Here is a 22,459-nt window from a genome sequence, read left to right on the forward strand (position 1 = left end):
GTACGCTGCCCTTTTGGTATAACCAAAAGGGCAGCGCAACAGGCAAGTCGGGATAAAAACAAAAACTATTCTGCATGCTTTCAGGGTTTGGTTAAAGATGCTTTGTTTTTAATGAGTTTTTAAACCCCCGCCCCCCCCCCCCCCCCACAACAAAAGACTTCATGTTAATTACAGACAACGAGAGGGGGCCACAAATATTTCACAATAAGTGTCATTTTAATGACCCACAAAGCTTAAACAAACACCCACACATACACAGCAAGGAATACAATAATTTACTCTCACGGTAAAATCACATTAAGAATTCAATAAAATAATAATTTAACAAATGCAGAAATTAAATCAGGGTTTTAATCCAACCATACCAGTATCCAATGTATATTAAGACTATTTAAATGTCACTGGTGATGACAAGGCGTGAGATAGAAGAACAAAACTGGGCCATTTAAACTTCAGCTTGCAAGATGATTTGAGAGTTGTTAAAACGTGATTCAAGTTTCTCTCATGATGCATTTATCAGCTAACACAAGAGCAAAAGGCACAGGTGAGTGCTAGATCCTGAATGGATCATGACACTAAAAGGGAAAGAACTGGGAGTTGGTTATAACACATCTCCAGCCTCTATTTCAGAATAAAGAGACTATTTTCATCTCAATTCTCATCTCAGTTACATATCATGTTTAAAAAATATGAAATGATACCTGCAAGCAGGGTATTCTGAGGAAAAATCAGAAATATGATACATCTTTTACTCTTTCAGATGCACGTCATTACCCTCTGGTGTAGGAGAGCGAGTCGAAGTAAACAGAGGACAAATGAGCATTAAATGGCAGGAGTTTGAAGCTAAAACAAACAGTTTCCATTAAGATGGCAACAGCGGCCTGACATTACGTTGCCTAAAATATATAGTGTATTTGTATCTTTCACAGTGAAATATAGTGGTTAAATCTCTATATATAGATTGAAAACAACTACAATAAAAGTGTTTGGCACAGATTAACAGGAAATAGTCTCTCATTTCCATTTAACATTCAGTTCTCAAAACGTACATTTATTTCACAATTTAACTCACATCACAGGATCCATCATAATATTTGCTCTTCTGTTATAAAGATCATTGAACTATTTTTCCATGTTTATAGTATAACATGCTTGGCATTCAGCACATAATTGATTTAAATAATATGTTAAATTACATTATGTTGCAATTAATAAAAGGATTAGAATCTATGGAGTATAAAAATAATTGATATCATATAAAGGCAACATAAAATCTATTAAAGCCCTAGTTATGGAAGTTGTTGCAGTTTATGTGACTGTAAATTGCAACCAGCTGCAGTCTGGCTCCTAACCCATGTCAGGCTCAAGAGGAGACAGAGAGCTACATCAACTTAAGAAAATCCACAGTGACACCTGCATTCGTACAGTAAAACATCAGTAAAACAGCTGTGAGCAGGTAGCAGTAAAGTCTCCACTGGAGGGAGTTGCAGAGAGTGGGTTTACAAAGAAATACAAGCAAATAACTTGAGAAAGGTGCTTTTGTCAGCTGCAGTTTTCAGATTTCTCTTACATTTGGAAACTATTGACATCTCTCAAGGATAAATAATCTTTTTTTCATAGTTATTTGACTAACTTTATAATCCCACTTTGTTAAAGACCCTCAGTCCTTGATCTTGTCAGGAATCTTGGCGAAGCAGGAGAGCTCTGCTTCCACTCCAGCTGTCCAAATGAGGGCATCTTTCCAGGCTATTCCTCTTCTTTGAAGCCTCTGTTTATGTGCGCTTTCACTTTCAGGTCAGCAAAAGACACCGATCTAAGTTCAGCTGTTTGCCTCACACCCTTCACAGTTGGATTTATGGTACAAAAGGGGTCTGCTGAACTTAGATCCATGTTGGAAGCTGCCATTTTCTCTGAGCATCCAGCACCTCAGTCTGTTTTCCAGACTATGTTCAAGAACTTCACTACCTCTTCATAGATGACGAAAACTATGGCCACATCGAGACACACGCGGCCCAGTCGGGGAACTGTCCCTTTGTAGAAGCTAAAAACAGACAAAGGAAAAGACATTTAAATTTACGATACTAGAGACGAAGAAAGATCCATGTTTTTGGGGTCAAATTTAATTGTTTAGGGTGAAACTTTAAGGATAATTTTCATATAGTCATCCTACTTTCATTGGAAACTCCATTATAATCCTTATTCTGAAACCCACAAATTCATTGTAATCCAGAGGTTAAAATGTACTGTTTTAAAGTGTATCTTTTGTTTTATATGAACAGCGTTATACCAACGTTCAATTTAAAATTTTACATTTAGGCCAACAGTTTGTCTCTAAGCATTGGAAGCAGTAATTATAATCTTACAAAGGTGGCACAGATTTGTATTTTCAACATGTTATTAAACTAACTCTGCAAAGAAAAACTAAATGAAATAAAACTAAAAATCAAAATGAGTTGTACTCACGCTGTCAAGCCTTCATGTCTGAGAATCTTCACTGCACAGTCCAGTGTGCTTTTATATTTATGAGCTTCCAAACCCTTTTGAAACAAAAAGAGGGATGAGTCATATATTGTGTATTTTCTCTAACAATGATTTCACAAGTTTTAAATTTAAAAAAAAAATCATCAAGGAACAAAAAAAAACAAAAAAAAAAAAACTATAAAATATAATAGCCTAATGTGATTTTTTTTCTAAACATTTCCAACAATCTTGTTAAAAAAATAAGAAGAATAAGGAAGATAATGAGAGAAATTCTTGAGGATAATTGTGCTGAAACAAGAATCATCCTTATTTACATTATGCTTTAATCAAAAGTCCCAGAAGAGAATATATAATGTATTGTTTACTTTGCCTAATATGTACGTTTGGTCTTATTTCATTGAGACTCCTAAATTATTCTTTTTTATATATGGGTACACCAACATACTTTTATGTACATTTATCCAAAGATGACATTATTAAATCATAGTTTATATTTGTGTCTTTGATAGCTGCAGTCACAATGAACTGTGGGAAATAATTATTTTCTTTCCTTTCATAATGGATGATGCAGCAGAAAATTAACAAACCAATAAAGCTCCTTCACACAGCATCTATAAAGTTTAGACATGTTTTTCCCAATGACTGTACTTCAAGGTACTTCACTCACATAATTCTTGCATTAAGTGTCCTTCCTGAGCAGAACAGACTATTAAGCCTCTTGTTCTGTACTACAGAGGCTACATTGCATACCTGCATCCTTGTTTTGATGACATCTAGTGGGGTGTTTCCAAATACACTGGCAGCCCCTGCTATGGCTCCAAAGAGTCCAGTCACCAAAGGATTGATACTTTTGTTGGGGTTATCACCTTGTGAAAGAGATTACATGTGAGAAAGAGATATGAAAAGGTTGTTTCAGGACAAATTCATATGTAGTCCTGAACAAACAAACTGGACGGGCTGTTGACAAAGCACTGCAGGCATTTTGCCAAAGGTCTGGTTCTCAGATAATAGTCATGCCCTAATTTCACATAATAGAGAGGGCAAACACTCTGAACTCATCTTCAGATTACACTGAACCCCTTTTCTACAAACAGGATTGAAGATTTTTTTGTTCTCCAAAGTAGATCATGAAAACCAAAACCAACCCTTCAGGTTCATAAGCAGAAGTTACACCAGTTGATTAAATACACTTTATGGCAACATTAAGCAAACATAAACAGTATTCTTAGATATAATGTACACTAACCTTTGTACCAGTTCTTAAGAGAAGTCATCGCAAAGAAGCGAATAGCCTGGTTGGAGCCTTGTTTGAGCACAGTCGCAGTTAGACCTTGATATGTCCCTCTTAATCCTGTTTACAAAGGCTTTTTTTTAATTCAGATTTTCTAAAGCAGTGAACATCAACATCAACAAAATCCCTAATGATTGCTCAGCAGTTTATTTTCTGCTGCTTTGCCTCTTCCGACCAGCAGATGTCAGATGAGTTGCAAGCATTAAGGCCAGTCTTTACCTTGCAACCTGACAATCTCTCTGACTCCGTGGAAAAAGCCCTTGTATTTGGGGTTGGCTGAAGTCTGGTCATGAATGAATTTAACCTTGGAAGATAAAAAAAAAAGGGTAAAAAAAAAAAAGGAACATGCTGAACTAAACAGACCCAGAGCAGAATATGTTACTTTCGTAAAACAGACACAAACGGTCAAAACTGCAAATGTTCACCTAATCTAACTCTAATGCAAAGACACACTAAATATGCAGGAAAAAGTTACTGAATTACTTTACTGTAAATATGTGATAATGAGACTAAATTGATTCCTTTTTTGGAATACGTTCTGTGTATTTATGGCTTTCCTGACATTTGGTTTAGAAAAAAAGACAGCAGATGTTACATGTAAGCAAATCTTAAACAAACAACATTACATTTAATTTGTTGATAAAATTTCACTGAAACATTGTATGAATACACTCAGAAACACCATACTTATCATACAAAAATACAAATTAGCTAAAAGTGGAACAGATGCTTCATGTCCTGTGTAGTGAGGCTGACTATACAGACGATCCAGTAAGTGAAAGGAATCTGGTAATATACCTTGATAGTTTCCATAGGACAAACAATCATCACAGCCTCCATGACCCCGGCTCCGAGCCCACACATCAGGCCCCTCGTGCTGTCCAGTCGGCCAGACTCATCCTTTGCATGGTTGCTGAGAAACTCGAACACGCCAAATCTGAGAAGGAAAACAGATTTAGCAGGGAGTTATGAATAAAGATGAATTTATAATGTTGTTTAAACAGACATTAAATCGACGAGTATATTTTTTTTCTATCCTAAAGAAAAAAATCTTTAATTTAGAGATTAAATATTCCTTTTCTTTTAAAGCCAAAACATGACGTTTCACTACCACTTCCATGTCTAATGATTAACTGTGAGACACGAATGTATTTCCACAATTTTCACATGAATTAGATGCTTTCCTCCTGATGCACTGAACTGAATCGGGGATTAAAAAGACATTTAAGTACAATACATCCTGGAAACAGCTGCTAAAACACTGAAACTGTACAACTGCTTTTACTAAATGAATTCAAGGAAATTTTAAATGATTTTCATGCAGGAAAGTACGTTCACCAGTAACTTTAGCTACACCTATTCCAGTTGCTTAACAGCTAATCCCACGACAGCACCTCCATGTATTTATTTTCCTGAATTTTAAACCTGAATGGGGGATTATTCAGAGTTATGCCCATAATCAATAAAGCGAAGCCGCCACATCTCAGACATCTGAAGGTATGAAGGGATCACTTTCATAACGAATAAAACAATGAATAAATATGCAGTTCTGATGAAGAGGGATGTATGCCCCCTGCAAAAGTTTAACTGATAACTTGTAAAAAAATAAATAAATAAACATCAATAATAATTTTAAATGCAAAAAGTTTTTATATCAACAGTGTTTGCTGTGACAATAAATTTTAAGTAATTTTAATATTACAGCAAATTAGATCAGACTATAATCCAGTTTAAATGAATAAATAAATATAATAATTAAGTCATAGTAAGATATTGTAGTAAGTTAATGAGTCTATTTAAACAGCGTGAAAAAATTGTCACTTGTCGGCAGAAATTGAGCTTCAGAGGAAGAGATTTCAGCAGACATGCACACGGATACCAGCAGAACCACCAAAGGGCACAAAACTTCCTTCCAACTCATATTTTTAGTGCTGAAAATACAAAAATTGCTTCAAGGTTTTTTTTTTGTTTTGTTTTGTTTTTGTGCTTGTCTTGTCTGCATCCTCATTAAACATGAGACAATAAACTGCAGCATCTCAGCAGCCAACAGGTGACCAGTTACCGCCGTCACAGACGCCAGCCCACAGACAGAGAGGTGCTTTGTTTATCTTTGCAATCAGAAAATGTAGCCAGCCATTCGTTTACGGGAAAGGTTATTTATAGATGGAATTGAATTATGGTGACAGCAGGACACTGCCTGGTACATTTAGCAAGCGGGAGGGGGAGGACAGACACCAGGTCTTGATGAATGCCTTGTTTTCCTTCGTCTTCTCTCAGCCTACTTGAACCGTTCACTTGTCGCCTGGGCTTTAACAAAAAATTTACTGGGCTCATGTAATTTTAGCGTTTTTTTCATTCTGCCTTTCTATTGCAACACTTTCTCCAGCTCATTAAGCTTCCACATCTGTTCCTGTATCTCCTCACTCGGATCCAGTTTGCCTTCAAAGACAGGCTCGCCACGGTTAACTGACTCTTATTGTCAGAGAAATTAACAGCACAAAAGAAAAACTCACTAAAAAAAACATATTTTTGTCTTAAGAAAAAGAAAGAAAAAAAAAAGAAGCCATAATTCTATATATCCACATCAACTGTACAGGAACCGCAGTGCACCCAAACTAACCCTGTGAAACAAATGCTATTCATTAAAAGGTGCCAGAAAGAAATATGCCACTGTCAAGGCAGCTCCTTTGCCAATTTACTCCTTTCACCATTTAATATGTGGACTAAACTTTTCATTTAGAATATGAGACATCTTTTGGCTGACATCTATGATCAGAGATGAGTCATCCCCCACAGTGGAGGGCTGTCCAATCTTCATTAGTGGGTCTTTCTACAAGGTCAGTTCTTCTGATAGAAGGAAAAGGTGAAGAGATTGGACTGGAAAGTACTGGGTAGGCATATAGGACACTGACATGGATGAAGGGCTAAGGGGGAAAAGAAAAAAGGGTAAGAGACTCAACTGCGTGTCGTTCTCCCAGAAAATCATCTACAGTACTCTATGGTACATGATAGTGCAAAAGTAATTAGTTAATGGACTGTTTGGGGGGGGAGAAAGAGTGGCAGAGCAGGAAGAGGATGAAGATAAAAATAGATTGAAAGAGAAAGAGGCCAAGAAAAAAAAGAAGTGGACAATGGAAAACTGCCAAAGAGTGCCTCATAAATAAAGGGAAAAAAAGAGAAATTAATTGGAGTTCTCAGAGGATGGTTATTATTCAAGGAAAGTTTAAAGAAACAAAACAAAAAAAAAAAAAAATGTTTCTACTCTGTAAAAGTACATATTTACTTTCACCAAGGATGTAATGTTTTACCAGGCGTTTATTTGTTTGTCTGTTTGTGTTCAAGATAACTCAAAAACTTATAGACAGATTTTCATGAAATCTTCAGGAGTTGTTGGAAATGTGAAAAGAAAGAACTGGTTTAAGTTTGCTGGTGATCTGGATCAAGTTTGGATCCAGTAAATTTTAAAGGCCTTGACGGAGGTTTGCGCTCTCCGAGTGCTTTTCTAGTTTAGAAATGTGTTTAATCTTTGCTTTATGTTATTTACTGCACAACTTTAGTTAATCTGAGGAAAACAGGTTAAAAATTATAATTAGAATAAAATCTTAAAAAAAAACAAAAACATGTCAGATATCATGCTTCCTGCAAAAAAGTAGCCTTACTTAAAAGAAACAGGAGTCTAAATGCTTAGATTACACGCATTCTTATCCACAATGTAGTCACATATAAGCATCCATCATATCCAGGATAGTCCGATGGCCATAACAGAAAGAGTAATGACCCAAATCTCCATCTATAGTAACAAACCTCAAAAAGAAGTTTTAAATTACACCGCAAGTTAAATAAGACCAAACCATTTACACTTCAACGTGATTTATTTCCTCAGAGAGAATTCTCCATAAGGGAGGCACAAAACCATGGAAGGGCCGTCTGGAAATGAAAACTGATTGACGTACTGTACACACTCAATCACATACACAGTGTGTTAGCACACACACAGAATCAACACAAGTCTCAATCTCTGTACCCCTACTGAGACCCTGTCTCAGTTTGAATGGCATCTTTGCTCTGCCTGGATGGGCTTGTCTCTCTGTTGTACAGACGCCGTCTATCCTCCAGCACTTAAAAACACACACACATACACACACACACAAACTCTCTCACACATACAAACAATGAAAGAATGAAAGAAAGGGAGAGAGAGGGAGAGAATGAAAGAATGACAAGCAGAACAAAAAGGCACCAACAAAAAAGTCTGGCAGCAATATGTGTGTGTGTGTGTGTGTGTGTGTGTGTGTGTGTGTGTGTGTGTGTGTGCGCGCGCGCGCACCACAGCTACAGTGTGCACACTTGTCTGTAGATAAATGTCACTGCTGTGAAAAAATAACATAATTATGTTGAAGGCTAGTGTGGTATTCCTGCCAAGCCTTGTGGGTAATGGACTAGAATAATTGGAGTGTGTTCGTTCGAGGTTCCAGGTAGAAAATCAGCCCAGCTTAATTCAAAGGATCTGTGCTATTTAGAATACATTACTGTGCACATATATACTGTTCTATAAATACTGGAATATGTAAAAGTGCCAAATGTAGAAAAAAAAAATGAAGAAATGACTGTATATGGAGAGGAAAGGAATAAATGTATTCCATTAATATTTGCTATACAGATGGATATTATGTAGTATATACTTGTAGCATTTATGTCGCTGTCTTAAACTGATCGTATAAAGAATCTGACACTCACTGAAAAATAGTGCCCTTGATTTTTGTAAATATAATTGTACTTTCAGGAACAAATCATGTCTGAACTCATGTCAAAACTGTGGAAAGCACATCTAAAAGCATAACAGGCTGTTCAGTCAATCTTACTAACAGTGTAAGTCAGACTGTCAACACGTTTACAGGCTGAAGATTTTGTGAAGTATTACCTTGTAAAAATAAACCTTTTCTAAAACAAAATAAACCACAACAGCCATCTCCTCTGTGATATAAACCCGTACGAACTTAAATAGTTACCTGTCCCCTTTACCTTTACTTCCATTTAGTTGTTTCACATACCTGATTGCAGATTTGGGGATGGATCCATACAGCAACGAGCTCAGACCTCTGTATAGTCCTTTAATGCCGTGACTCTTTATTGTCTGATTCACACAATCACCTGTAAAAAGAGACATTTATGCCCCCAACACACAAACGCAGTGCAAATTTTAGAATGGCCAAAGTTACAGAAAATAAGATTTTGATAAGAATTTACATTAATTAAACAAACAGATAAATGAATACTAGTTTATCTACCCACAGTAAACCACTTTATAATAAATCATTAGGGAAAAACATCTACTTTAAAGAAAAAAAAAGAGCAAAATAAGCAAATGAATAAATAGGCAAAAGAAGTTTTAAAAGTCATTTTTAAGAGTTGTTCTGTAAGCAGGACATGACTTCCAGCAAAGGACACAAACAAAAGAGCTGAAGAAGCCTCTGACTGAAGACACTTTTTGTATAAGCTCTACTTTCACATACGTGATCATGTTTTGCATTCTGTCTGCACCCAAACATGCATTTGATTAATTTAAACATCATTACATGACATCAGTAAAGAATCTAGGTACTGAAACTGCCCTGTAAAAGTAGAGTCACAAAGAAAATAAAAAGTACAACTACTTAGTAAATCCAATCCTCAATATAAACTGGGAATTTTCAAAAGTTATAAAATTAAAAAAAATAATAAAAATAAAAGACAGGGTTAAGCTCTTTTTCCAATGATGATGTGAAGGCGTGGGTTACAAGTGACAAACTTTTTCCTATGTCCGTTGCAGACATAATACAGTCAAGCAACAGACTTGTTTCTGCATTTTTTTTTTTTTTTAACTCCACCAAGAAGGTTGTGTTTTAGTTTATGTTTATTTATCTATTTGTTAGTAACTTTATACAAAAACTATTAGGTGGATTTTTATTCCTGAGAATAGAGAATAGTTTTTGGTTTCACTTTGATTCCATTATTTGGGAAGGTGATCTGGATGTAACTGTGGACATAACACATTTAAAAAAAAGATTCTTCACAGTATTATTGCTTGGAAAGGAGCTGCTTGGCAGAGGTCTGCACTCTCCAGGTGTTTTTCTAGTTTTATGTATTTGTTTAAAATAAATATGTGATTTTAAAACACTGCAATATCCATATTTTTTGGGCAAATTGTGCACAAATATGTTACTGAAGTCACAAAGACTCATAGCAGTTAATGTGGTAAAACTTATCTACGTAAGGTCAATGTATGTAATCTAAGCTTTCAAATCTGAGATTTTAAAAGCTGAACTAAGCCAAAATTAAATATAATTAATTTGGCTTAAATACCAAATTAATAATGGGCTAAAATACCACAGACGTAACCATGGCAACTTTAACTAAAGCTTACAACACACAGCTCATGCTCATTGAGTAGTTAACAACTTTAAATTTATCTTGTGTTGCTCGTTCATAAATGAATATTCATCAATATTTATTAATTAGAAATAAAGCATGATTTGTGTAAAATATAATAGTATAAAACTCTGGGCTGCGGTGTAACACAGCAGATACTAAGAGTGGCCTGAAGAAACTTATATTACTTGTTAGTTATTTTCCTCTGGAGGAATTGGGGGTATTTTCTCTTCCAATAAAAAAAATCTATATACATTAATGACACCAACATCAGAAAAAAATAAATCCAAAAATATTTTCATCTTGAATAAAAATTCTAGTTTTTTTTTTTTTCTTGAACTTGCTTTTACTTCTTGGAGACGTCAGTCCGGCAGTAAAAGTTGTGCTATTAAGCCAAATGCACAGCTGAGCAAGAAAAGCAACAGCTGTCTGGAGTGTTCATTAGCATCATCTCCAATCCTCAGAGCTCCAGCTGACATAAACAGATCCTGGGTGTGTTTGTGTACACTGGTATGCACGGGTAGAGAGTGTGCATTGGTCTGTTCTAAGTCATATAAACAAGCACAATGACAGCCTGCCAGAATCAGTAATGTACCTGGGAATGATGGGTAATTAGATAATGAGCTCCTGAGAGAGGAGATGAAAAATGATATATAGAGAGATAGACAGACAGACAGATACATAGATAGACAGATAGACAGATAGATTAGATAGATACTCACCTATTCCTCTGTATTTAGGTGGATTGGCCTTCTCATCCAGCTGTAACTGGGTTTTGACGTACTCTGTGGGAAAGGTGATGCAGATCTCTATACCACCAGCTATGCCACCTGGGAATGAATAAATACAGAAAATCCATGGTTATTATAACAAAGAATGGAGGGGAAAATCATGAATAAAACTAGAACATGGAGCTTTTTCCACATATATAAAGCTAGCAGGCTTGTTGTATGTGTATGTGTGTGTGTGGCTGCAGCCTTGCCGGGCCTCATTCAGTCCGTCCTGTGCCTCTCGTGAACTACAAGGAGGCGCCATTACGTCATGGATCATTACAGTGACTCCACAAATGGCTTTCACTCCATAAACATTAAAAGCATTGCTGCCAAGGAAGGAAGAGTAATGCTCTGGGCAACGATGAATCAAGCCATGGATAAGATTGTGAAAACAGAGAGAGGGTTGTGTGAAAAAAAAAATCTAGCTGCTGCTTAACTATGAAGCTACCTTGTTGTTGTTATTATAGCCAAGACTGTGTGAGCGACTGCAGGAAGGTTCAGTAGCCACAACTGAACAGATAATAAGTGTCTAAAACTGAGGCTAATGCACAAAACAGATAAGTCACAAGAGATGGAAGGATGGAGAGAGAGCTGATTTTAATTAAATTATCCACTCAGCCTGCAAGGAGGGGTTCCATTACCAGGGCCAAGACCCTCCATTATCTCAATGACACTGGTGCACACATGTACATGCTACAGGAGAGACACACTCACTGTGTTTCCAGAAGCATACAGATATTATATGATATACCTACAGACAAAAAAAAAAAAAAAGAAAAACCTTCTTGTTTTTAATGAACAATGTTTGCAATGCCAAATGTGCTGAGTCAAGAAACCACAAATATAATTTAAAAAACAACTCGCATACCAAAGAAAGGTAGTTTGAACCTGACATGTCCTGCAGCATCAATGTTTCAGTCATGTGGCTCAAAAAGAACAGGATATGAACATGTTTTCTGTTTCTGGGAATTACTATTTATGATGTCGTTGACAGAAAAAAATGGCAAAGTTATTTATTTTGGTGGTCTAAAACCTTTTTTTTTTAAAGCCCTGCAGGATAAAGATTTTTGTCTTCATGCCTTCATCTTAATAATCCAAATGTCATGGTTTAGAAAAAATATGTTTTGCAGTTGAAACTTGGTTACTTGTTTAAAACTTGTTACTTTCAATAGAATTACTTGGTACTGAATCTGTTGGCGTTTGCCTTCTTGCTGCGACTAACATAGACAAAAAGATATGTAGTTACTTTTTAGTAGTCCTTCTGATTAAAAATCCTAAAACAAGAAAAACTCAAATGACATTTGGTGATAAAATTAAGATAAAGTATTTGTCACAAGTGGTATTTTATTTTGTTTATTTTGCTTTTCTCAGGGTATATCGATAAAAGGTTTGGTACTCCACATATCTTTCTCCACCCAGACATTTATCACTGCAGTACGCTACAGGCTTTTCTTTTAGTTGCAATAAAAACATAAACTCAAAGATCCAATATATAACCTGAATTTCACACAACAGAAGTTTGACCCAAAAAACCAAACCAAACTTGGAAAACAAGACTAATGTGGATTGTGGTCTCATTCATGTGTGAAAAATATAATTTCATTTAACTGAAGAAGATCTGAAAGTACACAGTTACTAATATGCACTAAAATGCAGATGTGATGTGGTTTGACCAGCGACCACAACATACTGGGTTACAACACACTAACGACAGAACTCACACTGTCAGAGAGGAAAATCACTGTATCTTCAACATACACAATGTTGCATACTGAATTCTCAACAAGCTGTACACACTGGAGAGCTGAGTAACATGAAGTTAACCTGTTAACTTTGGTTGGTCAGCAAGGCTTCAACCACTCCTCTAATCACCTGGTGGACCTTTTTTTTTTTTTTTATAGCTGGTCCACCCACTCAGCAGCAAACTCATTCTCCTGACCCCATCCCACATATCCATTTCCTCATTCATCATCCCTTGTCAATCTATTCCCCCTCCACTCTCACCCATCTATCCTTACCCTCTCACATTCATTCATCCTTTCCCTCTTCTCTTCGCCATCCATTCTTCCTTACTTTTCCCATCTCCCCTCACTCATCCATTCATTCCTTCACCCTTCTTCCTCCTTCCTCATCCACTCATCTTTCAACCCCTTCCATCCCCGATCCATCCACCCTCACCTCCTTCATCCGTCCTCATCCCTTACCCATTCACATATCCAGCCTTTTGCCCCCACTTTCTTTCCTCCCTTTCTCCCTTATCCTTTATCACATCTTGGCATTTCTTGTCCCTCTGCATCGTTTAGTTTTTTGTTTGTTTTAGGTACCTGAGTCAGTACTAAGTCATCTTAAGTCTCTAACATCCGGAGATGGAGCCCCTACATGGATTCTCCTCCTCCCTGTCTTGACACTTGGGACACTTGAGATGACCCACACAAGACACTTTCGATGAACCAGTTAGAGAACTCTCCATAATTTCATTAAACCAGTAAACCCACATTCCTACTGTCCTTGCAAATGAAATTCTACCAGCACACTATCATATGTGGGTTGAATTAGACTCAAAGCCTGACCATTACTCCACCTGAACTGAAGTCTAAGCTCAAAATATGCTCAGGTCTGAAAATCAAACAATTGTCTCACACATAAACACACTTCTTTTCATCCCGATGAAGTACGTTGATGTGAGCCTGCTGAGATGTAACAGAAACCACGTGAGCATTACAACGTCCAATTCTGGCTGCCCTGATCTGGGATCAGTGGGTTAGTGTGCTAGGAAGAGGAGAGAAGTCGACCTCATGCATGTGATGTCAGACAAATCCTAACATGCATGAGAAAACCAACTCAGAAGCAGCAGCTTCACAACACACACACAATCACATGATCACTTGTCATCAGACCGGTCACGCTTGTGGAGGAGACAACGCTTGTTTGTCTTCGAGTCCATTTTGCAGCCAACATCCACTACACACACACATCTACACACACTTTTACACATGACACCCTAAATGACTCCTGTGTAGCTGCCAAATGTGGGTTACATGAGCAAAATGGTCATTAATCTTTATTTTCACATCCTCACTTTCCTCTCCTGTTCCAATTTCTTTTCTCAGAAGCACCTTCCTTCCTCCCGCCTCATCCTCCAGCTTCTCCAGATTGTGTCATAAAATCAATGCATCTGCACGGTCCTCTGACACCATTACACATAAAAAAAATTGAAATGCCAATGGAGTGATATTCAGAACCCAGAGGGAGTGAAAAACTCTGTAGTAGTTCACACAAATCCTGCTCTGCAGACTCCTACAAGACAAAACATTGGGAGAATAAATCTAACGCAGACTATGCTGATTTACTGTTAAAGGACAATGCTGTCACTCTCTGGCCAGACATGATAAATTTATAATTTAATCAACAACACTTGCACTTCACAGCTGAGCCCCACCAAAAATTGCTGTCATAAAGTGTACTTCCAAATTGAGATGAGGAACAAATTATAAAAATGAGATTCATATATGACTGCAGAACATCTTATTCCAGAATCAAATGTATTCAAACACTGCTGCAACCTCGGCTTTATGGATTTACTTCCATTTAGTCACCGGACTATCAGTAAGATTAGGACTGAAATGTATTCCATATATTGCAACACCAGGCTGTAGCTGGATGGCACTTCAGGACTTAATATGTTCACACAGAAACTATAAAACTATTTTAATTAATTAAGATGTTTGAATTTAGGATGCCACAACTCAAAAAAAAAACTCATATCGATGCAACATATATGATTAGTGCATGATGATGTAAGTGCAGATAAACAAATTGAAGCATTAATAATTACAGATTTTTTTTCTACTAACTTGATATTTTAAAAGTTCCTTAACCTCTATTTTAATTATTATCCAAAGGTATAAATACATCAATATTTGTTTTAATTAACCAAAATAAAAGGAATATAAATGAGTATGATAGCTCTGTAATTTAACTCTATAATGACATCTTTGGCAGCTCCACCATCACAAATAGTAAGTTTAAAAACAATGAAAAAGAAAAGTATCAAACTTGCTTATATAAAAAAAGCTGGAAGAAATAATAAAAACTCATTTTTATCAAGTCAACACTTGATCAACTTATCCCTTATCCATTCCACTCCTCTTACGTCTGAACTGAAAAAAAACATAGATGTTTGCCATTTTAAAACATGCATAAAAATTGAAGTTATACCTTCAGTTTTCAAAGCAGAGAGGAGCACAGGAAGCCAGGAGAGCCGACTAACAGCCAGCTGAGAGGGAGGAACATTTTCCTGAAAAAACTGTCGCGCCTGATGTCCAATGACTCTAATGAGCATCCAACACATCTGGTGTAGGATGCTAATATAACCTTCCTTTTTTCAAAAGAAAAAGACTATTTGGCATGATATCCAGATGTTTATTCATTTATTTTCCATGCTTTATCCAGTTTGTGTCCCCTTACGTCTCGCCCAGCTGCTACTGGGCAGATGAGCATTTTTATCACGGGCCCAATATAGTGACAAAAAGCAAACAACCGTGCAACAACTCAGCCATTCTTATGCTCCACTTGAATCATCAGCACATGTGTTTGTGGATTATGGGAGAAGACTGGAGGAAACAGAAAGATCCCACATATGCAAAGGTCCACAATGCAAAATCCACACAGAAAGACCCAGCTGAGAATTTACAATTAAACGGAGAACCTTGCTGTAAGGCGACAGTGCTAACCACCACACCACCGTGCTGCCCAGGTATCCAGATTTGTCAGATTCTAAACATGTGAAGCTCCACTTCGTATATTGCTATTGTGTTGATGTTGTTTTTTTGGTTTATGCCTACAGCCTGCGGCTTTGTCAAAAAGCTGTTGATTATTTTAATAGCAGTGATGCTGTGAAATCTAAAGCAATTATTCTGTTTGTGGTGTTGAATCAACAGCAGACAGCAACCGATTAGTGTTTGCAGTTGTCTGTATGACTGACTGTTCCAGAAAAACAGATGATCAGTTTCCATCAGAACTGAATATTAATTCAGATGGCCTTTATTTATGCATTTATCATATACAATAAATTCTCTGGAGAGATGAGCCCAGCAGAGAGGGTCTGGAAAAAATATTATGATGTCAATATCCCCAGTCCATATAGAGAACATGTCGCCAGAGGACAGATGTGCTGCAAACATAAGGTGTCCTATAAACAGAGCTGGGATATTTCTGTTTGCTTTCAGAAAAAGATTAAAAGAATTATTCATCTGACATCCAGCCTTATAGGCTTCCTCTGTCCTGAACAACACTCATTCTCCACTGATGCTTAATTACAGGGAGGATGTTGATTAATTTTACATGGGAACTGCTTTAACTGCTTACAACCCTGCAGCATGCACAATCTGAGCAGAATAACAAGAATGGGACAGCTAAGCATGGGATGTGTTGACAGAATGCAGCGGAACACAAAGGTACAAGGCCTCCTTAAGGAAAAACAGTTTTTTCCGTGTCTTACATTTATATTACTAATACAGCGTGTTAAGTAACATGATGCTGTGGAGGCTAGCACTATCTGCTGATAGGATTTACATTCTTAAAAGGCCCCAGAATAAGAAAAGCAATGAGACAGGATGGTTATTGCAGGTACTAAGATGAGAATGCACTGGTGTGTCCTTTGACAAAGTCTTTTCAGCACCACTAATGTCTAAAGGAGTTAAAAGGAAATAACTCCATGTCATAAAAGTCAAAATACAAATTTTAATTTGTCACAAATCGACAGCTGACAGAATTAATCGTGTACAGCTGTAAATTGAGAAAATGGTTACACAATGCAGTTGTGTTGCTAATTATATGTAACTATTGATTTAAAATGACAGTGCTGGGACTTCTCAGTTTAATATGCACCTTTTACCTTGACTTGTATCGCCTCATGTCTGTCCTTGACTTATCACATCTCTAGTAGCTAACTAAGACACAAGGGCAGGAGTCAAGGATAAGCAACCTGGAAAATGAAACAATGAGTCTGAAAAGTTGCACTTGTTTCTTGTGCGTTGACGGAAACTAAAACATTTAAGATACACAAACAAAGTTATGATAACTGTTCTGCCTTTGTATGTTGTCCGATTTCCAGCTTTTTTATTAAAATAAAAAACAAACTTGAGATTCATTTCTGATCAGCTGCGCTGCCTTGAAATCTCTTGAAACAAATCAATAATAAGAAAGACATAATTGTACTCTAGATACATATGTTTCAGATGCAGAGTTAAAAATCATAGATGAAAACACATGAGAGGAAAGTAGCAACACTCCAAACCAGCTCTGTGGTAGTTCACATGACAGAAAATGTCCCAAGGATCTAATTCTACTATACTAACACACATTCAACACCACACACAGAGAGACAAGGTGAAAGCAACATCAGCTTTACTACTGTGGATGGAAATAAATGTATGAGAAATGTGTATCAATGAAACATCAAAAAAATATGTGCATCTCAGAGTCACTCAAGATACTTAAGAAGATTCTAAATAAGACAAAGAAAGATGTCGTCTTGTACATTTTTAATACCATCCATCCATCCATCCTACCTTTAAATAGTTTTGCAGATGCAGGCAATGGTTTTCTGTGAAGAACCAACAAAAGTTCTGTGCACACTACCTTCCTGTTACCAAATGGAACCTCAGGAGACCAAAAAGCATCATTATGACCCTTCTCACCGTGGTTGGGACCTCTTTAAACTGTTGCCCACAGGCAGATACTATTGCTCGCCCATCCCTGGAATCAAAGTGTCCAGAAGGATGACATGAATAACTACAGCAGCTACAACACAAACTACCAGCCTCAAAGACAGTTTCTTTTCCACAACTATTCAGTACACCAAAGCAGTACAATGAACAAATAATGTTAACTACTGCCATGCTGTGATCTAAATTAAGTACTGCATACAAATATGCTGCATTTTAAACAACACTTAAATTATTTAAAACTTATAGTATTGCATTTTTACCAAGCCTTTTGTGTGTTTGTTGTTGTAAATGTATGCCACTACACATTTAATGAAGTCCCTTGAACAATTTCAATGAAATCTTTCTAATTAAAGTGGTTGAAAGAATATAGCTGGTGAACACAGCAAAGAATTTAGCGCCTACAGAGACAGATTCTGCCCTCAGGCCAACACAAGCGCCGCTGACTGAGAAAATGGGATTTTGTCACCTTTTAAAGATTGTTGGTGGGTAACCATTTCTCAAGTCTGAAACATAATTTTTTTTCCAACTTCAGGAAGGTGATTACATGAAAATTGATCACACTGCTGTGATTATTCAAGCCACTACAAACTTTATGATTTTCTCCAACACTTCTCAGTGTTTAGTTGATTTCTAACCACGAGAAATTGTTGAAAAAATGTGACTGAGAGCACTCTAAATGACAGAAAATCAATCCAAAACCTTCAGTATCTATGAAAGCAAACCATTACATTGTACATAATCTCCAAGACATACAACTGAAACAGAATCATGTATTCCTGTTGCATTAAAATCTAATAAATAAATTCTAGTTTTCTGTTTATTTGCATCCATGAGTACAAAGCAGCGGTGTTATAGTAGGGGTGACTGCGAGTTAAATGGAGGGCTTCATCATGATTTATTATCTCGCTTGCTGATATTCAGGGTCTGCAAGTAGCAGGAATAGTGGATGGGAGTGGACTCGCCGCCGTTGACGTTAGGAAATGGAGTGAGCTATACTTTGACGAGCCCTCTGAGCCCGAGAGGAGACAGCCACTCAGAAAGTTAACTGGCTGCCCTGAGGCTGGAGAGAGAGATTGATGGAATGAAGGAAAAGAAGGAAAAATACTACATGAAAACAAAGCTTAATCGATCATTAAATCATGATATAATAGAAATCCTGTAGTCATGACCATCCCCCTGCAGCTCTGAATCTTCTTTTCCAAAGCAGGACGGATGTGCACGAAAGCACAACAGGAGTCCTATTTAGACCTTCCTCTTTCCCTCAGGCCTCTAGATAAAACTCTCCTTCCATGTCTCAGCTTCAGTCAGCATCACGGACTATTCAGAGAAAACTTTAACTAACCAATGAGAGCAGAAAGTGCTCCCCTCCTCCCCACTACTGTCTGCACTGGCTGTGTAATCCATTAAGCTATGACCTTCCATTTCTACTTGCTTTGTCTACAAAGAGCCAACAGGCATGTACAAGTGCCTCGCTCTGTCTACAAAGACATACCGTCAGAAATACATCAATGTTACTACACCAGATGGTGAACAACCTGAGCTGAGAGAGAAGAGTCCATTTGATATGAACTATGAACTTTGGTTTGTGATGATGTATCATGTCAAACTCAAAGACATCCCACTGACACATTTTCATTGTAAAATCTTTAAAAGATAAGTCGGTTTTTTTTGTTGACAGAAAAGCCCGGGTGAGTCAAACAGTTGAGACTGAGAGTAAGAATCATGCTGTGCTGGTAAAGCTGGACAGACAGGCCCAATGAGAGATGAACGGCAGAGTGCAGGGAACAGGCGCAACACTGGGACATAACCAGTCAATCAGGCTGCACAGGACTGGTGGGGGAAGGGCGAGGTCTCCCAACGGCCATCCTATATTTCTCAGCAGCTGATGGGACAACACAAGATTTATTTTATCTCTTCCACCAGTTTCTACTAAAATCAAAATGTCCTCAGTTAAGTGACTGGTGGATTGTAATGTTATAATCCAATAAGGAGATACTTGGATATTTATCGAGACCAGTGGCAGAAAACATGCAGAATTTGATTAACAATCTTTATGCCTAAGTCCCAAACACAGGTAGAACTTGCTAGTCAAGCATCAGGAGGAGAAAAACACTTCAGTGCAAAACTTCCAATCTACTGAAAATAAATACAAACATTAAGATGATTAAATAGTTAATGCTGTATTTATTTTTCTGCTGCATTTTTGAAGAATGATTCACTTTTGTTCGAGCACTTTAGGATGGTTTTCAGGCCTTATGGTACATAATGTCCCGGCCTCCCAGAACATCAGATCAGATAAATCACAGATAAAAGCAGTTCCTTGATACTTTAAGTTAGTGTAGTAGTTCAGTCCATGCATAATTATTCATTGTCTGAACTGCTATGTAGATCAATAATGTCAATCAATAATCTTTTTTCATTAAGTATCATTAAGAAATTGAAAGACCATTTATTGGTGTGTTACTTTTTATAAAAGGGGCAGATAATATAACAATTTTTCTTCTTCCTGCTCCTTTTCAAACAAGGTATAATGTTGTACAAATATGCATCCTTGTTTTGTACTGTATATGTGTTTGAGATAAATAAATAAAAGGTATTGTCTTGTACTCTACAGTCTTGTTTGCTTCTGCATTAGCATGTGAGAAATAAAGTGAAAGTGAACTGCTTAATCCGATCAAGGTTCGCGGGGTAGCTGGAGCCTAACCCAGCAGCTTTTGGGCGAGAGGCGGAGGCCCATGTATTACACATGATGAAGTTGTCCAGAAAAGAGTCAGTTTGATAGAAATTTACTGAACAGTTAGAAGGTTAAAACCAACGTTGCTGAGTAAATAGTGTAGAAACAGTACAGTAACATATGCAAACATTTAGATTCAATGCAAAAAGTGAACTATTTTGTGATTTCAGGTTTCTCATATTTGAGGTTTTTCATTGTTGCATGCACAGTATACACACATACGTACTTATTCTTTCTGAATGAGTCACTGCTCATAGTTGTCACATGTAACGTTAATTAATTATCAATATTTAAAGTAAACTTCAAAATAACTTGAATACGTCTTGGTTGCAGCCAAAACGAGTTGTTGTTGCTTTAAATATTCAATCAAAAGGAATTCCTTTAAAACATTCAGCAAGTGATGGTTGCCAGAGCACAAAACTAAAATCAGCAGTGTGTTGCCAAATCTCAGCATGGAGCCTTAATACTGGAGTCCTCAGAGAGACTCTTCATCAGCCAGAGCTACTGCATTCTGATCATCATCACACATGGAGGTCAAGGACGGGGAAGTAAGGGGGGGTAAGCAGCAGATGAGGGCAGAGGTTTCAGAACTGATTAATTCATAGAGATCAATTTAAGGGGGGGAAAAAGGAAAACACAACTTAGAAAGTGCTGAGGGATTAATAAATCAGATTATTTAATTAGTTTCTTCTGTCAATTGTCATGTAGTTCAGCAGTGGTGGACCGGACAAGACGTTCTGAGTTATCAAGAAAAAAAATGTTCTTTCTTTAGATCTGTTTGAGACAAAGGGGGAAAAATTAATCTGTTGTGGAGGATAGCAACATAAAACGGTACCAGCCTTCTCACTGTCTTAATGACCACCACACAAACCTGACACACAGAATGATTCATGCCATAAGAGTGTCCTCTACATCACTGCATTACTTTGGTCTAATGCCATTATGTAAAGTGCACTAGAGGATGAATAAAAATCAAATCAAGTGCAGCAGGTAGGATCCAGCTATTACAGGACAGATGGACAGATAGCGAAAGTATCTCCTTGAAAGAGTATTTCAAATGGCAACATCTTCAAGGCTCAGCCGTGGAAAATGTGGTAACTGTTAAAATATTGCTCTTTATCAGTTCCAGTCCGTCTCTGTAACAGATACCGTTTTCCCTTGTTCCCTCTCTGTCACTTCACCAACAACAGAGGAGCTTCTCGATCATTACATTTTGCCTTTATGAGGCACTTTAGAAAATGGTTATTAAAAAAAAAAAAAAAAAAAAAAAAAGAAAGAAAGATTAAATAAAAATGGTGATTAACATAAAGTAATAAAGTTGTTTGTTGTTTCTTTTAAGATGAAATCTCTAAAACTGCCCAGAAAAAATCAAACATATATGTAGCTTAATATGTTCACTTTATATTTGTGCTGAATGTGCCCCTAAAATTTATTTCTTCTCAGGATCTAACCTTATTTAGTCATATTTTAACATTATTAAACCTTGCCAGTCTTTCCTGCTACACTTTTTTACGTTCTGTTGCACAAAGTACATAAAAACATGCAACATGATTTTTTTAAACCCGCATAAACTATGGCATTTCATCCAACTCTGACTTTTTTCGCGTGGGGGGGGGGAATCACGGAGGGCTTACCTGCCAGAATAGCTTTTCCAGGGTGAGTTAGTTTGGCTTTCCCAGCCGGCGCCGCTGCTGCCAGACACCGCGGTCTGGGAAAGGGGTTGAAAAACATGCCTTTATCCTGCATGATTACACTAAAATCTACAAAACCTTCAGGGTTAACGTGATTTTTTCTTCAATATATAACTAATGTGTAGGTTGTTTTTTTTCCCCCTTGTTTTGAAATAGTGAGGAGCGCGCAACACATGGACGCGTGCGGTGCGCGCTGCTGCAGGTGATCAGCTGCGCCCAAAGACTCCCGGATTTCTCGGGTTGACAGTGGGCGGATACTATCAAGGAAGTTAGGATCAAATATTCCTAATATATTTAGTTTGTAACCATGGTGACGCCGTGTCTACGGTAGTGCGTAAGGGCGCAAAGCA

At 37.2% G+C, this 22,459-nt stretch overlaps 1 protein-coding gene across 1 annotated transcript; it reads right to left on the reverse strand.

Moving 5' to 3' along the window:
- Nucleotides 1–1,926: 1,926 nt before the first annotated feature.
- On the reverse strand, nucleotides 1,927–22,164 carry LOC306763793 (tricarboxylate transport protein B, mitochondrial; the record flags this gene model as incomplete). The annotated part of the gene is made up of 9 exons (XM_079250712.1): nucleotides 1,927–2,041; nucleotides 2,464–2,537; nucleotides 3,232–3,347; nucleotides 3,728–3,832; nucleotides 3,992–4,076; nucleotides 4,571–4,709; nucleotides 8,824–8,923; nucleotides 10,903–11,010; nucleotides 22,053–22,164. 9 exons carry the CDS (start codon nucleotides 22,162–22,164, stop codon nucleotides 1,927–1,929), a joined length of 954 nt encoding a protein of 317 aa, XP_079106838.1.
- Nucleotides 22,165–22,459: the final 295 nt, after the last annotated feature.

This window comes from Telmatherina bonti (genome assembly GCF_933228915.1).
Source record: "Telmatherina bonti genome assembly, chromosome: 13".
Taxonomy (NCBI): domain Eukaryota; kingdom Metazoa; phylum Chordata; class Actinopteri; order Atheriniformes; family Telmatherinidae; genus Telmatherina; species Telmatherina bonti.